Source organism: Phasianus colchicus, chromosome 17 (assembly GCF_987193195.1).
Source record: "Phasianus colchicus chromosome 17, bPhaCol1.hap1.1, whole genome shotgun sequence".
NCBI classification, from domain to species: domain Eukaryota; kingdom Metazoa; phylum Chordata; class Aves; order Galliformes; family Phasianidae; genus Phasianus; species Phasianus colchicus.
The window spans coordinates 10163431-10178864 of NC_143452.1; the positions used below are offsets into that span (position 1 = coordinate 10163431).

Below are 15434 nucleotides of genomic sequence, written 5' to 3' on the forward strand. Positions count from 1 at the left end.
CAGAAAAACCAAGGAGATTCTTGGGCATCCCCATGCCCGGGAAACACCACTCTCCCATGACCACTCTGTGCCCATGGCCAGCCCTGTCCCTACAGCCACTTTGTCCCCATGGCCATTCCTGTCCCTATGGCACCCTGTCCTATGGTCATTCTCATCCCCATAGCCAACCCTGTGCCCATGCTACCCTCTGTCCACACATCCAACCCTGTCATGGACATCCTACAGGCATCCCAGGACATCCTGCAAGCAGTCCTGCACACAGCCTGGCTCCGGGGGCTCTGTGCCAGCCAGCAGGACCCCACGCTGCCCATGGGACGCTCAGAGTGTCACCATTCCACACATTCCACAACAGTTCCTTAACAGGGGGCTGAGCTCGGGAAAACAATGAGTAAACCCCAATCATCCCCAGCGACCCCACAGCAGCTCTTCCCCAAATCCTATGTGGGGCTCATCCAGGTCCCGCTCTGCTCCGCTGCGTCCCCGCGGTCCCCACGGGCCCATCCCACAGCCGAGCAGCCAAACGCAGCGCTCCGCTTCCCCCGTCGTTATTAATAGCTGCGGGCGGGGGGGTGGGAGCTGGGGCTGCTGGGAGCAGGGCGGGGGGCTCGGGGCTACAGTGGGGCTGGGGGTGCGCAGGGATGGAGGGCATCCGGGCTGTGTATGTGAGATAGGCAAAGATGACGTGTGAAACTTGATCTCCCCGCGGTGGGTTCAGAGGAGAGGGGAAAAAAAAAAAAAAAAAAAAAAAGATAAAAGTATTGTTTTTAAACAGATTTTTTTTTTTTTTTTTTTTTTTTTTTTGGTGTGTGTTTTTTCTTCCCTCTCAAGGGCTGCCGCGGGACTCAGCTGGCGATAAAAGGCTGCGGGGCGGCCGGAGGCGGCTCAGAGAGCAGCGGGAAGCGATGCCGGCCCCGCAGAGCTGCGCCCGGGGGTAGTGCGTTGTGCCGGAGGGTCCGGGGGGGGCTGCGTGTGCCCCGTGCCCGCGCCATGCGTGCGCTCAGCCTCGTGGCATTGGCAGCGCTGTGCACAGCCGCGTCCCAGCGTCGGGCGCTGGACGTGGGCAACCGGCGGCGTTGGCACCGCGTGCAGCACGGGCACTGCAGCTACACCTTCGTGCTGCCCGAGGCCGAGCCGTCGCCGTGCCCGCTCGCCGCCCCCGGTCCCGTCAACGCGCTGCAGCGGGATTCACCGTCCGGCAATGGACACGCTGCCCGCGGGGCTGCCCAGCGCCTGCAGCACCTGGAGAGGATCCTGGAGAACAGCACGCAGTGGTTGCTGAAGGTAGGCAATGGGGAGGAGGTGCCCCCTGGAAGCGCTCTGTGCAGGGGTTTGGTGCACCAGGCTGCCCAAATCTCATGTCCAGAGCCTGAGCCGATGCTGCTTTCACCCAGCGCGGTCTGCCCAGAGGGGATGGGTGGGCGCTGTGGGTGCTGCTGCTCACTGTGCTGTGTCCCTCTGCGTTCCCACCGCGGTCCCCTCCTTGTCCCTGTGCCCGTGCCGTGCCGGTGGTTCTGGGCACCTTACAGAGCTCAGCACTCCCTGCGCACGGTCAGGATGCGGCGCTGTCGAGAAGCTGCCGGGAAGGCTTTTGGCACGCAGCGGGGTGAGGGACCGAAGGGCAGGGTTCGTTGTGTTCCCGCTTATGGGCTTCGCAAATGTTCCTGGCACTGGACGAGACTCTGCATGGGAAACACACCTCGTGGCCTTCCAGCCCCACGGGGGCACTGGGAGCCCCAGGCCCACAGCAGGGGCAAAGCAGGAAGGAGGGCACCCTGTGCCATGGACCCCCTCCTCTCCCCATCCCAGGGACCCCTTGCTGCACTCCCCCGTTCCCGGCCTCTCAGGGTGAGGCAGGAAGCGGCTTTTCCTTTCCGAGGTCTCACCCGACACCTCCTGACCTCACATCTGTGTGAGCATCAGAGAAGAACTCCCCCAGGGCCACGTCCCCACAGTGGGACCTCAGTCCCCACGGCTTGTCCCCGGCTGTCACCCAGTCGAACTGAGTGGCACTGTGAGCATAGCATGAGGACAGCAGTGGGCACACGAGGGATGCACAGGGCTGCCCCTTGTCCTCTCCTCAGCTGACTCAGACCACAAATTCCTCAAAAGCTGGGAGCAAGCTGAGTCCTGAGAGGATGCTGAGCCCCAGGGATACGCTGAGCAAAACCCAGCTGTGCTGTGTGTGCCCATCTGGGCAGCTGCTTGCAGTGGTGCTGCACCCCGTGAGCAGGGGCACAACTGGTGCTTGTCCCACCCCACAGCACGGCCCCTCTGCTGCAGGCAGCTCGCAGTTGGGTCTTTATTTTTTTGTGTGTGTCCAGTTTCTTTGCTTTCCTAATTTAACTGAAACTGCGCAAGGAGGTTTGTTTTGGTTGGGATCCAGGCCTGAACAAACAAACTGGGCTCAAAGGAGGCACCGGACTTGAAGACGGGTTGTAAACAACCCTGAATCCTTGTCTGCCCATGGAGCAGAGGATTCGGGCTGTGCCCAGGGCCAGGAATATGGCACAGTCCCTTTGGGACCCCTGACCTTCAGCACACAGACCTCTGGGGGCCAGTCACCCTCCCCACACTGCCAGGCACGCTGTCACCAGAAGGGACAAGCAGTGACACAACGAGGACATGAGGACACTCACGTGGCTTTGCCCAAGGGAGGCTGCATGGTGGTGCTGCAGAGATATGGGCACCAAGCACGTCTCAGTGCCACCATTCCAGCCCTCCATCTGGGGAGTGACAAGGTGTGGGGCACAAAACCTGCTCACAGGAAGGATTGTGACCCCAGTGCCTGGTGCAATGGGACCTCCCAACTGTTTGCAATGGGTTCCCAGTACGGGGACATTGGGGTGGCCGTTCTGTGCTGCTGGCTGGAGGCCTCTCGCCGTGGGGTTTTGCTGCTGAGCAGAAATTCTTGTGGAGGCTGCAAATGTTGGCAGCTCTCACTGTTGGCCCAGGACACAACGCGGGGCCGGAGCTGGGCTCACTTGTGGTCAGAGCACTGCTGGAGCAGCGTCCCCCCAGTGTCACACTGAAAGAGGGATAGGACCAGCAGTGGGGAACCTGCTGCCTTCCTGGCTTTGTGGCCCCATTCCTGCCCTGCTCCCCCAGTTCCTTCCCTGTAGGAATGGCCCCATGGCTGCAGATCTGGGAAGTGACCTTCTTGGGGAAGGTCCCTTCATTCCTTTCTGCAGCCATGCAGTCCCCACATGGGTCCACACTATCCAGGGATTCTGCAGCTCCCTTCAGCCCCAGCTGCTTCCCAGGTCGATGCCTTCAGAAGAGCCGTGGCTGGGGCCTGGAGGCTTTGATGCTCCCCCCGGGTAGAGCAGGGACCCCCAGAAGAGGCCCCAGCACCACTCACAGGGAGCAGCTGGGGCTGTGCTCAGCCTTGCCTGTGCCAACTCGACCTTTTCCATGGGTATGTGCTGCCCTTAACTCAGAGATATGTTTATTTTGAAGAAAAAAAAAGGCAAAATCAGGAGGGAGAAACGGCCTCCAGAGCCCTGAGAAGCAGCAAGATTAACGACGTGGTTAAAGGGAAACTCTCCAGCAATCGCTCAGCTGGGGAAGTGCTTTCTAGACATGGCACTGGGAAATGGGGTTTGGTTCGCAGCAGCTCAGAGAGCACAAGATCCACTTGGAGAGTGGATCCATGGGGCAGAGGGATCCATGGGGCAGTGGGATCCATGGGGCAGTGTTCCCAGCGTGGGCAGCAGCACATCCCTTCCGCTCCCTGCAGTCCCTGCACAGTGGCCCCAGGGCCACAGTCCGCACTGATGCTGTCACCCCAGAGAGGGGATGAATGGGAACCTCATGGCAGCTGCCAGAAATAGAAACCCACTGGGAAGTGCTTGTCCCCTGCGGGCTGGGAAAGCGGAAGACGCTTCGGAGCCGTGCACATAGCCAGCTGCTTCCCAGCCCTGAGCACTTCCCTGCAGCAGGGCAGCAGCCAGCACTGGGAAAGCCGCCTTCATCAGGATGGATCATTGCGGGGGGTGATGCTGGCAGCCATGGGAACTCAGCCAGCAGCTCAGCCATGCTGGTGCCAATGCCAGTGCCTCCCTGGTTGGTCAGTAGTCCCAGTTCAACAATAGATCCATGAATGCACAGACCTGTGCCAGGTCCCAGCAAGAGAAAATCTCCATTTGGAGACTGTGGGCATCTGCATGGCTATAAATCCCACCCAACCCATTCAGCTCTGCTTTGCCACTATGCCACACCCCAACTTTGCAACCACTCCAGTGCCACCCACAGCAGTGCCCCCTTCATACTCCCAGGGATGCTGTCCCGGGCTGTTCCCATTGTGTCATCCTGCTGCTTTTGAGCAGTATGAGCTGCAGTGCCAGCATGCAGCAGGAGCCGTTCTCCCAGCCCAGACGTGGGAGCAGAGCTGTGTGAGGGTGTAGGATGAGGAATGTTGGCAGCGGTGCCCTGGGCTCCCCCACAGCACTGCAGCCACAGGCAGCACGTCCCATCCTCCCTATAAGATCCAAAGCACCCAGGATGGATCGTGCTGCACTACAACGCTCCCACATCAGGCTGCTCAGGAGGCAGCACTGAGGCTGAGCGCGGGGTGAGCTCCTCGGCTGAGCCATTCCATCCCATCCTCGCTGCCGTCTGCAGTTGGAGAGCTCCATCCAGAGCAGCATGAAGCCGGAGATGGCGCGGCTGCGGCAGACGGCGGTGCGGAACCACACGGCCACCATGCTGGAGATCGGCAGCTCCCTGCTGAACCGCAGCGCTGAGCAGAGCCGCAAGCTCACCGACGTGGAGGCACAGGTGGGCAGTGATGGCACGCGTGTCCCCATGTCCCCACTGCCACCAGAACTGCAGTGTGGGGAAGTTCCTCCGCTGCACAACGCGGGGTGGTTCCCTGAAGGGGTGCTGGTTTCATGCAGTCATGTTTCCTGAGGACGCTGGGAACAAGGAGGGGTTCTGCTGTGTGTGCCCACCCTCCCGATGTTCCCGTGCAGGTGCTGAACCAGACGTCGCGCATCGAGATGCAGCTGCTGGAGAACTCCCTGTCCACCAGCAAGCTGGAGAAGCAGCTGCTGGTGCAGACAAACGAGATCCATCGGCTGCAGAGCAGGAACAAGTAGGGGCTGGGGCTGCTCTGCAGGAGAACTGGAGCCCCTCCAGGGCTCAGCAAGGGTCCCCGTGGGTGACAAGGTCTCATTACAGCCCTTTGGGTGGGGAAGCGTGCCCACAAGTCACTCGCATCCCACAGGTGCCACTTATAGGGGACAGGGGCAGCTCACAGCAGTGCTGGGGAACCGCAGCCAGGCTGGGGCTGCCCATCTCAGCACACATCCCCTTGCAGCATCCTGGAGGTGCGGGTGCTGGATATGGAGGCGAAGCACCAGGCGGAGCTGGCAGGGATCCGCTCAGAGAAGGAGAGGCTGCAGCACCTGGTGAGCCGGCAGAGTGGCACCATCGAGGAGCTGGAGAAGTCTCTGCTGGCAGCCAGTGCCAATGCCAGCCTGCTGCAACGACAGCAGCTGCAGCTCCTGGAGTCGGTGCAGAGCCTGGTGCGCCTCGTGGCAGAGGGTAGAGGTGAGCGGGGAGAACCTAAAAACATCGCATCCCAAGAACGACTCAGCCCTGTGCCCTGAGAGGTTTGCCCTGCAGCAAATCCCAGGACTGGGGAGATGGGAACAGCAGGACTGCAGGACCTGCAGGGTCATTGGAGCATCCGCCAGCTGCTCTCCCCTCTGCCCAGCCCTGCTGCCTGGTGAGGAGCAGCATTTCCAGGACTGCACCGAGGCGCTCCGGGCCGGCAGCCGTGCCAGCGGGGTGTACACCCTGCACATCACCAACATGAGCCAGCCCAGGAAGGTGAGAACAGCCCACAGAGGGCTGCCACGGTGGCCCCACGTGGCCCAGCCATCCGTGAACCAACCCCACTGGCAGTGGGATGTGTCACCACGCTCAGAGCTGCTTGGTTCCCTACTGCAGGTGTTCTGTGACATGGAGACAGACGGCGGCGGCTGGACGGTCATCCAGCTCCGCACCAACGGCAGCGTCAGCTTCCAGCGGGGCTGGAGGGAATACAAGCAGGTCTGCATGGGGATGGGGATGGGGGGTTCCCACTCCCACCACCCACGCCCACCCTCCTTTGGCTCCCCCAGGGCTTTGGGGATGCGGCGGGGGAGCACTGGCTGGGCAATGAAGCTGTGCACCTCCTGACGAGCCGGGAACCCTACGTGCTGCGTGTGGAGCTGCGGGATTGGGAGGGCAGCCAGGTCTATGCCCACTATGGGAGGTTTCAGCTGGACAGCGAGCGGCAGCTCTACAGGTGGGTGAGCAGAGTTGAGCTGTCCTCAGGCACTGCTGCCTCTGAGCCCCCAGGTTGGTTGGCACCGCTGCCTGCCTGGGGAGTTGCAGAGCTCCCACGGGGCCTTCACTGGGATCTTGGCAAATTTCCTCCATGGGGCTGTTGCTACACTGCCTGCTCCCCCTCTCCCCGGGCTCTTCCCCAGATAGATGCATGAAATTGCAATAAGGCTGTAGGATTTCCCATCCCGGCGAGGCGCGGGGCTGCCACGCTGTGCTCGTGCAAGCAGGTTTGTCCCCAGGAATATCCTCATGGAGATGCAGTGGGGACAGTGCACACTCACAGGGATGTCAGCCGGGCTGTGGGTGGGAGGATGGGGGCACTGGGCTCCGCAGTCCCACTCAGTGAGAAGGGAAGTGATGGCACGTGTGGCCGCAGGCTCTCACTGCAGGACTACAGTGGCACAGCCGGGCAGCAGAGCGGCTTGGCCATGCAAGGCACCAACTTCAGCACCCGCGATGCTGACAACGACAACTGCCTCTGCAAGTGTGCCCAGATGCTGTCAGGAGGTGAGCAGCAAGATTTGGGCCGGGGTTCTCGTTCCGTGCCCACCCCGATGCCACCCTCCTGTTCCCTCCCATAGGGTGGTGGTTCGACGCCTGTGGGCTCTCCAACCTGAATGGCATCTACTACCCGGCACGGCACAACATCCGCAAGCTGAACGGCATCCGCTGGCACTACTTCCAGGGGCCCAGCTACTCACTGAAGGGCACCCGCATGCTGATACGGCCCGCGGGCTTTTAGCCAGCCGCAGCGATGCAGCGGGAGGACGGAGCCCCTGGAGAGCTTCCCCCCATTGTTTTTTTCTCACTCTTGTTTCTCTCAGATCTCGGAGCTGACTCTGAGCCGGCCCCACCCCTGCAAGCTGCAGCGCGTGGATCCCATTCCCTCCTGGTTTCTCTCTTTTTTCCCCATGTCTGAGGGGCTCCGGGTTCCATGCTGTGCCAGAGTGCGCATTTGGGACCACCAGACCTCCTGCATGAGCCACACAGGGGCAGACAGACCATATTTTGCCTTTTCTATATATTTTAGGGCACTGCCCTAAATTCCCCATTGCTTTACTTTTCCTGCAGGATGAGCAGAACCGGTGCGTGAGTGCATGGCATCCCTCCTCCCTGCATGGTCATTAAGGGGGACATGGCTGTCCCCTCCTCCATGCACTCTACCCATGCAAGGGGATCACTGGCTGTGCACATCCTGATGGGACAAGGACAGCACAAAGGGACGGAGGTGCCACCAGAGGCGTGGGGCACGTGGCCCCTGTGCAGTGGCCAATAGCTCTGGGGTTGGGTGCCAGCACACAGGGATGGTGATGGGGGTGGCACATGGTGATGGGGCTGTGGTTTGAGGTGGGGCACAGGGAGCTAAGGATGATGGAGGAGCTTGGAATGCAGGTGCTGGTGGGGCTGACAGCCCATTTGTTTTATTGGCATGGAGAACCAGACTTGGAGGCAGGCACATTTGGTGACAGCCTGGAGAATGTGGGGCAAAGCTCAGTAGTGTTTCCTTCTGCTGAGAAAAGCCCCCACGCCCACCCATGTCTTGGATCTTGGCATGGGAACTCTTTTATTTTTGTACTAAGAGATATTTATTGGCCAAGATCTGCACCAGGCAGCACCCAGCCCTGCCCTGACAGCAGCACGATGTCCCCAGACCCACTCTGACCCCGTACTGCAGCAGCTGGGACAGAAGCAGAGCGAGCACCAGCGGATCTCCGCTTACAGGACAGCGGTGGGAGAGTCACCCCAGGGTACCTGCATGGCACTGAGACCCACATGCACGGCTCCCACCTTTGCCAAGTGCTCTGGCAGTGGTGGGGATGGGAGCTGTGGCTGTGGGGTCACTACCAGGGACAGCAGCAGCACTACCTCAGCCCCACAGATGCAGTATGTATGATCTCCATATAAAGGACCCACCAGCAGTCTCCCTGCTACGTCTGCATCATTCAGAGGGGTGCAGCCCCATCATGACCCGCTGAGCACTGACTGAGCTCAGAGCATAGATGAGGGCTCGCTGACACCCGGCTCCACAGTACTTCCCATCTTATCATGGGCCACCCCTGTCCTCCTCGACCCTATTGCCACTAGAGGTCCTCCACAGCCTGGTGACGTTGCACAGCATCCCTATCCACGGAGGACAGGAGGGTTGTGCCCTGGTGGATCCCCAGCAGACTCTAGGGACCAACAGTGGTAGCAGCTCTGCCACAGGCCACGAGCCACCCCCCCACCTCCAACTGCCCCTGCAGCACCCATCCCTCAGACACCCCACAGACCTGCTTCCTCCCCTCCCCCATTCGTAAAGCATTTGCTGATTAACACTGATTAAAACATGTGATGCAGCTGGCACTTCCTCCAAGGTGCTCATCAGACCGTGCTTAATAATTGAAAAATGGGAAATGCATTAAAGGTGGGATCACCTGCAAGGCACTGTGGTTATGCCCATCCTGGTGCTGCTATGAACCTCTTTGTCTCCCCCAACCCTGCTCACTCCCTGCACCTCACTTCCCAGGGCTGCCATCTCCTTGCTTTCCCCATGCAGCAGTTGAAGAGGGCTGGGGGTGAAGTGCTGGGATGTGACCCCCAGGCTTTTTTCATGAGTGACTGGGGAAGAAAATGACCTTTTAAGGATCAGCACTGTGATGAGCCATGTAGAAACGTGGAACGAGAGATATGGGAGTAAGCAGGACAAAGGCAATGGAAACCTTCCCCTGGTCATTCCTCCTCTCTATAAATAACTGCGGGCTCAGCTGTGGCTCCATGCTGAAACCGGAGCTGGCAGGGAGGCAGCTGCCAAGGAAAGTGATCGGGATTGCAGGGACAGGGCTGCCCTCCCATCCCCAACTTGGATACAGAGACATGGGGGCATCCCCTGGGGGGGCAAGGTGCCTCAATATGTCTAGGCTGGGGGCTTGGTGCAGGGATGCTTTGGGAGCATGGTTCTTCCTGTCCTTGCACACACACATGTACACACACATGTATGCACACATGTGCCCATGAGCAAACGTGCACCATGTGAGCACACAGGACTTGGCTGGCTGTGCATACTGTGTGCAGCCACCACACATCCCAGCTATGCAGCCCCATGCAGGACCCCAGAACCAAGTGCTGGGGGCTGAGCCCCATGTCTGGTTCCCTGGGGAGTCACCAGCTCCCTGTGTGCCATCACTGCAGGATCTCTTGGGCGTGTGCTTCCTCCCTGACTCATCATCGGGTGCTGTCCTGCATCCTCCCCACCACATCCTGCACCAACCTTGGGTGGGGGCTCCCAGACCTGCCTGGCTCCTTTCTGGGAGCCCAATGGGTCCTGCACAACAGGGCTGGGGTGCGAGCAGCAGCAGGTCTGTGCCCCGGGGGAGAGGGGTGCAGGGTGTGGATGGCCCGGGTGCCACCTTCCCAGCAGTCCAGGTGGGCACAGTTTGCAACAGCATCATGGGGTGCTTTACTTTTCCCCCTGCGAGGAGCAGAGGGGCTGCAGGAGCCCACACCCACCTGGGGATAGCGCAGCACACGGCACTTTCATCTTCAAAGCTCTCCCTGCATCATCTTTCATCCTCACACCTCCCCAGCGCCTGGGAGGTCTCTGCTATCAGCTCCCCATCTCTCAGCCCTGGGGATGCAGCCAAGCTGTGGGGTGCTTTGCTGGAGCAGGCGCAGAGCAGAGCCCAGCAGCATGCTTGGCACAGTGCTGGGGTGGTGCAGAGGGGAATCCCGCAGCTGGGCTCTGCCAGGACCTGCCAGGAGCAAACCTTCCTCCTGCTGCATCTGCTGGGCCCTGCGCTGGCACAGCATGGCACCATGCACCCATGCTCTGCAACACCCATTGGGATGCAATGCCCATCGTGTTGTTGATTTTGGCAGCGAAGAGGCTCTTGGGGCCTGCCCGAGTTCATTCCCCACCACATCTGAAGACAGCAACACACACGGCATCCAAAGCACTGAAATTTAATAAAACTGACTGCATTACCGTCACTTTTTTACAGTTGACACATCAGGAAAAACAGTAGGAAGATACCGATAGAACCTTCTTCATAAATAAGAGGGCACATTGTGCCCAGGGTTTTCTCACTGGCATACAAAAAGGAGGATACAAACACACGCACACACACACACATACACAGACTTGAGCTTCTCCAAGGAGATCTCGGGTTTTCCTCCCTGCAGAGCACCCAAACCTTCCAGGATGCTCAACGCTCTGACGGGGATCACCAGGATTCTGTCCCCTTCTGCTGAAGCTGCAGGGGCACGGCGCCTCAACCTGTGGCCACTAAGAGGAGGCCCCAGAGCTAATGCAGACCCTCAAGCCGGGACCCCAAAGGAGGTACCATGCACCCACAGCCCAGCCAGCAGCACAAGGTCAGGTGCAACCATGTTCCCTGCACTCCACAGGCTCAGGGATACCGAGGTGCTGGTGGGGGTCCTGCAGAGCTGAGTCCATCAGGAAGCGAGGTGCTCCCCAGGAGGACGCACAGCATCCACGCCCTGCAGCTGCAGCACAGGGAGATGGGGAGCGAGGCACAGCGGGCTCAGTTCAGTGATCCGGGATGGCCCCGCTGCCCTCCTGCGGAGCACAGGATGATGCTTCCTCCCTTCCCAGCATCAGCACTGCACGCAGCCGAGCAGCCTGGCTACACGTTGGAGACCTGCTGGGGCTCGCGGGCCTGGCGCAGCCCATACAGCCACTTGATGACACGGGCGTTGCGCTCCACCACCGAGATGCCGTAGGGCATGCGCTCAGCCGGGCGGCCCTCCGGCGTGGCCGCGCTGCGGGGCGAGCGCCCGCCCTCCGAGCTGGCCGTGCTGACGCTGTGAAACTTGACGGACACGATGTCGGAGCTGGCACGGGCAAAATGCTCGGCTCCCATGTCCCGCACCTCCTCGGGGTCGAGGCCGCAGTAGTTGAAGAAGCGCTCCAGGTCGGCGGTGGCCCGCGAGAAGCGGTCGCTCAGGTCCGACTTGGAGCGGTGCAGCAGGGTTTGCCGGCGGGCGCTTTCGGGGCGGCTGGGTGAGCTCAGAACCGGCGTTGCGGGCGCTCTGCAAGGGGAGGGCGACGACGGCACCCGTATTCCCGGCACAGCGGGAGGCAGAGCCCCGCAGGGCCGCACGTCCACCCTGCGCACCGCCACGGTCCCAGGGGGTCTGGGAGCGGCGGGGCTCCCCGGTGCCTTGCCGACCCTACTGGTGTTCATCGCCTCCGCCGCGCCGTGCCGCTCCCCGCCCCGCGGGCTCTCGGCTTTGGGGCTGTCGCAGCCGTTGATGAGGTGGTTGAGGATCTCCAGGTTGAGAGAGGTCTTGGCCCTGCCTGCTGAGCGCGGTCCCGGCGTCGTCTTGCGGCTGGGGGTGAGCATGGCGCGGCGCACGCCCGGCACGAAGAGCGGCTGCTTGAGCAGCGGCGGCTTCACCGGCTCCTGCCGGGTGCTGGCGACCTGCTGGCTCTTCACGTACTTGGCCTTATCGGCCTCCAACCTCTCCACGGCGCTGGGTTTTCGGGCGGCCGGCTCAGCTTGCCGTCGGAAATACTCGGGTCCCTTGTTGAGGATGCGGATGGGCATGGCCGAGGTAAAGGGGGTTCTCACCGCCATCCCTTTCATGGCATCGCCGGCGTGCAGCGCCTCGACCGACATCGTGCGGGCGGCAGCGGGGCCACGCGCCGCAGGCTGCGGGGGGAGGGAACCGCAATGAGGGGCGGCTGCGGGGGGCGGCGGTGACAACCCCCTGCCCGCACCCCGTCCCCGCAGGCAGGCGGACAAAGGGCCGAACGCTGCGCGGGGCGTGCGGTGCCGCGCTGTCTGCGCCGGCTGCTCCGGGCTTCCTATTTCAAGGCAGGGACCACGCCTCCGGCTGCGTCCCCGAAACGAAGCGCGGCCAATCCGCGGTGCAAGCCTGCTTCAAACGGCACCACGGCCAATGGGGCCGCGGGGAGGGCACCCCGACACTGGGGTGAGGGGAGCCCCAGGAAGGGCTGCTGCTCCACAGTGATACCCGCTGCCCGGGGTGCATAGTGTGCTCCGCTTGCCCCAATCACCCACCAGCCCTCCGCGCTGGAACGTCGGGACCTGCTTCCTGCAGCCCCCCCCTGCTCAGCCCCAGGAGCAGTTTCCCCCCTGCGGTGCACCCCCACCTGCCTCCTTCACGGAGAAAAAAGGAGAATGCCAACATGCAAGCGGCCCGCCTGCCTGTACCTATGGTCCCCTGCCATTTGGGGTAGGGCAATGTGTGCAGGTCCCAGGGGCAGTGATACTATTGCTCCTGCACACCCTTTTCCCACTGTGGGCCACCGGAAAGCACCCGGGGGTTCCCAGCCGTGCTTCCTCAGCCCGCGTTCTCCAGCAGCCAGGAACCCCGCGCCCTTGGGGCTCTGCCAAGCACAGCAAGCACCCGCCCGCCCCAACGGTCGTGCAGCAGCAGCAGCCCGCACACGGAGCGCCTCAACGCGGCCCCGTGTTCCCCACCCCAGTGCCATCAGCAGCCAGGAGCTGGCACCCACCAACCTCTCCTGAGCCGCTTTGGGAAGCCCCCAAGGTCCCCGTCTCCCCCAGTTTGGGGCTGTGCCACTCACCCGACCAGGCGGTGCTCCAGCACCGGGGTCACTGCAGCTGCCCAGCGCAGCTCCCCCAGCCCCACGCTGCCCAGCTTAGGGCACAAGGGAGCCCACCGGTGGGCACGGCACAGCCCCGCTTCCTCTCTCCCAGTGAGCTGCCGCCACCTGCGGCCGCTCACCTCCTTGCTCAACTTCCTGGGTACAGCCCACAATACGGCATCGGCTGCAGGCGGTGAGCTGGGAACAGGGCAGTGCAGGGCACCGATGTCCCCGCCAGGCAATGACGGGGAAGGCAGGGCCCCACCGCTGCAGCCGTGCTGTGCGCTCAGGGGCAATGAAGCATGGAGGGAAGGTGCTCGGGGGCAAGCAGTGCTGCGGGCTCCAATGTGGGAAATCACCATCAGCCTCCCCAAGGCCCTGCGTCACCCAGCCCTGATGGAGAAGGGACACGAGGGTCTGACTCACACAGCTCTGGATGCTTTCTGGTGGTGTGCACTGCTGGAGCACAGCACTCTGCCAGCAGCCACCCTGCACCCTGTGCCATGCACGGGAAGGCTTCCATAGAGAGCATCTGCTAGGCACAGGGATGGAGGTGCAGAGCCCCCCAGCAGCTGGCAGTGCTCAGGGTGGGCTCCTGTCCCTGTCAGCAAGGTCAGCCTGGCCGGACACAACCTGCTGCTCCACATTCCTATGGATGGAGAGCTGCCAGCCTGGCATGGCTGCCCCAACCCGCACTGAGCTGTCCTGCCACAGCCCCGAAAGCAAAATGACATTATCAGCTGATCTGAGTGGAGCACGGCAGTCCAGGCACTGTGGCTGGCACCCAGCTTGCCATGCTCAGCCACAGTGACCCAGCACCCACCTCCACCACTTACCCACCTCTGTCCTGTGCTCCCTGGCCTGGCTCAGCTGCTGCGTCGCTGCTCCCTGTGCTCGTCTCAGTGTCCTGGTGGCCCCGTGTCCTCTGCCTCCCTGCTCCCTACAGTGTAGCTGGTTTCAGGGTGCTGGAGCAGGTCTGTGCACTGCAGGGCGGCTCACGGTTCCGTCTGAGTCACCGCTGGTTGAAGACGCCCTCCGAGGCAGCCCAGCACTCAGATGGGATCAAAAACACCTCTCCTTGCCAGCATGTGTGCACAGGCACAGGGCTTTCTTCCACGCCAGGCTGCACTTTAATTGTGGCTTCATCACAAAACGTGGCCGTGGCCGGTGACGTCCTGGTGTGGGAGCTCAGCTGGCAGCGCCGGTCGGGCAGCATAGAGGTACCCACAGTTTGGTCAGTGGGGATGGAAAAGCATTGCTGTGGTGGTACAACTGGAGCACCAAGCACTGCAGGTGTCAGAATGCTCCTGGACATCCCCTGCCTTCACCAGGACAGGGAGCAGAGCCTTCTCAAAGCCTTCCCAAGGGGACAGGTCCCTTGTACACCCACCAGCCCCAGGTCACCGCCAGCCCCTGGCGTCCTACAGTGCCAAAGTCTGAAACGCTTCTGTGCTTAAAACAAAGCAGCCCAACCAATGGCATAGAATGAGGTGACAGAGCAGAGCGAGGTCACTGAGTGAGGCTGCTACATGCACACAGCCCAACTCCTGGGGTAGGAGCAAACACAGCACGCACAGTCAGAACTCAGGGATAGCAGCGCATTTTTCAAACTGTTCTTGGAAGTGAGACAAGGAGCTGGAGGGGGAGCAGGGCTGGATGAAGCTGGGAAAACAAACAGCCCCAGCTCGGAGCCGCCCTGCGCTTGGGTGATGCTTCCAGCAGAAGGTGGACCTACATGATGGCTTCATCTGGCAAAACACTGCCTGGTGATGCAGAGCCGTGGGCATCTGCCCGCTGAGGGTGGCCAGGCTGTGTACCCCCATGGCAGGGGATTGGTGCAGGCTGCAGGCAGGCAGCTGGTGCTGCCCAGGCACGCTGGCTGCTTGCACTCAGCAGGGCGTTGCAGCCTCGCCCTCCCCAGGAGCACCCCGGGATGGTTTTGGGGAGGGCAGCCCAATGCAGGAGCACGCCCTGAGCACCCGGTTCAGCACCCATCCCGCAGCCTTGGGGTGGATGGGTGCTGGGGCCGGCTCTGTGCTCGCCTCCCACGGGTGCTTGGGGCTGGCTCCCTGCACGTGCAGCTTCCAGGACCCCCCAGGAGTGAAATGCAGCTAGGAAAGTGCAAAAGAAAAAAGATCTCAGAGGCCAAATCCTCCCTGTAAGTGTTGGGTGGGGAGGGCTGTGGATTCCTGGCATCACACCACAGAGCTGCAGCTTCATGGCACAAGGTCCAGCCCAGAGGTGTTGGCTCACCTTAGCCCTCCCCAGTGCTGGCAGCTTCCACAAGACCTTCCTCCTGGCTCCATGCTCATTTTGATGGGTGCTAATTCCAGGCTCCTATCACCACCACTCACCCAGACAATGCTTCAAAGAGCTTTGGAGCTGGGAAATGCCTATGTCCTGACCGAGGCGAGCCACCAACTGCTCCCTGCCTCAGTTTCCCTGATGCTGAATGGCTGTTCTGAGGTACAGGGAGCTCGCTAGAGACCATAAGGACGAATGAGGAATGCTCTCATGCACAGCCTCA

General features: G+C 61.6%; 2 protein-coding genes across 4 annotated transcripts; one reads left to right on the plus strand and one right to left on the minus strand.

Annotated features, from left to right (window-relative positions):
- Positions 1-828: 828 nt before the first annotated feature.
- ANGPT4 (angiopoietin 4) lies at positions 829-8768 on the plus strand. Its single transcript, XM_031589047.2, has 9 exons — positions 829-1281; positions 4621-4776; positions 4971-5092; positions 5318-5550; positions 5717-5832; positions 5953-6054; positions 6126-6292; positions 6710-6840; positions 6915-8768. The coding sequence occupies exons 1-9, from the start codon at positions 988-990 to the stop codon at positions 7073-7075; spliced, it is 1482 nt and encodes a 493-aa protein (XP_031444907.1). The 5' UTR covers positions 829-987; the 3' UTR covers positions 7076-8768.
- Positions 8769-10256: 1488 nt separating this feature from the next.
- On the minus strand, positions 10257-14836 carry FAM110A (family with sequence similarity 110 member A). Of its 3 annotated transcripts, none has more exons than XM_090152010.1 (2): positions 13744-14836; positions 10257-11984 (listed from the first exon to the last, which is right to left on the minus strand). In XM_090152010.1, the coding sequence occupies exon 2, from the start codon at positions 11949-11951 to the stop codon at positions 10956-10958; it is 996 nt and encodes a 331-aa protein (XP_090008136.1). In that variant the 5' UTR covers positions 11952-11984; positions 13744-14836; the 3' UTR covers positions 10257-10955. The 3 variants fall into 3 exon arrangements, with proteins under 3 accessions (XP_090008136.1, XP_090008135.1, XP_031444895.1); XM_090152009.1 differs by having other exon boundaries at positions 13748-14835; XM_031589035.2 differs by lacking the exon at positions 13744-14836 and adding an exon at positions 12887-13733.
- Positions 14837-15434: the final 598 nt, after the last annotated feature.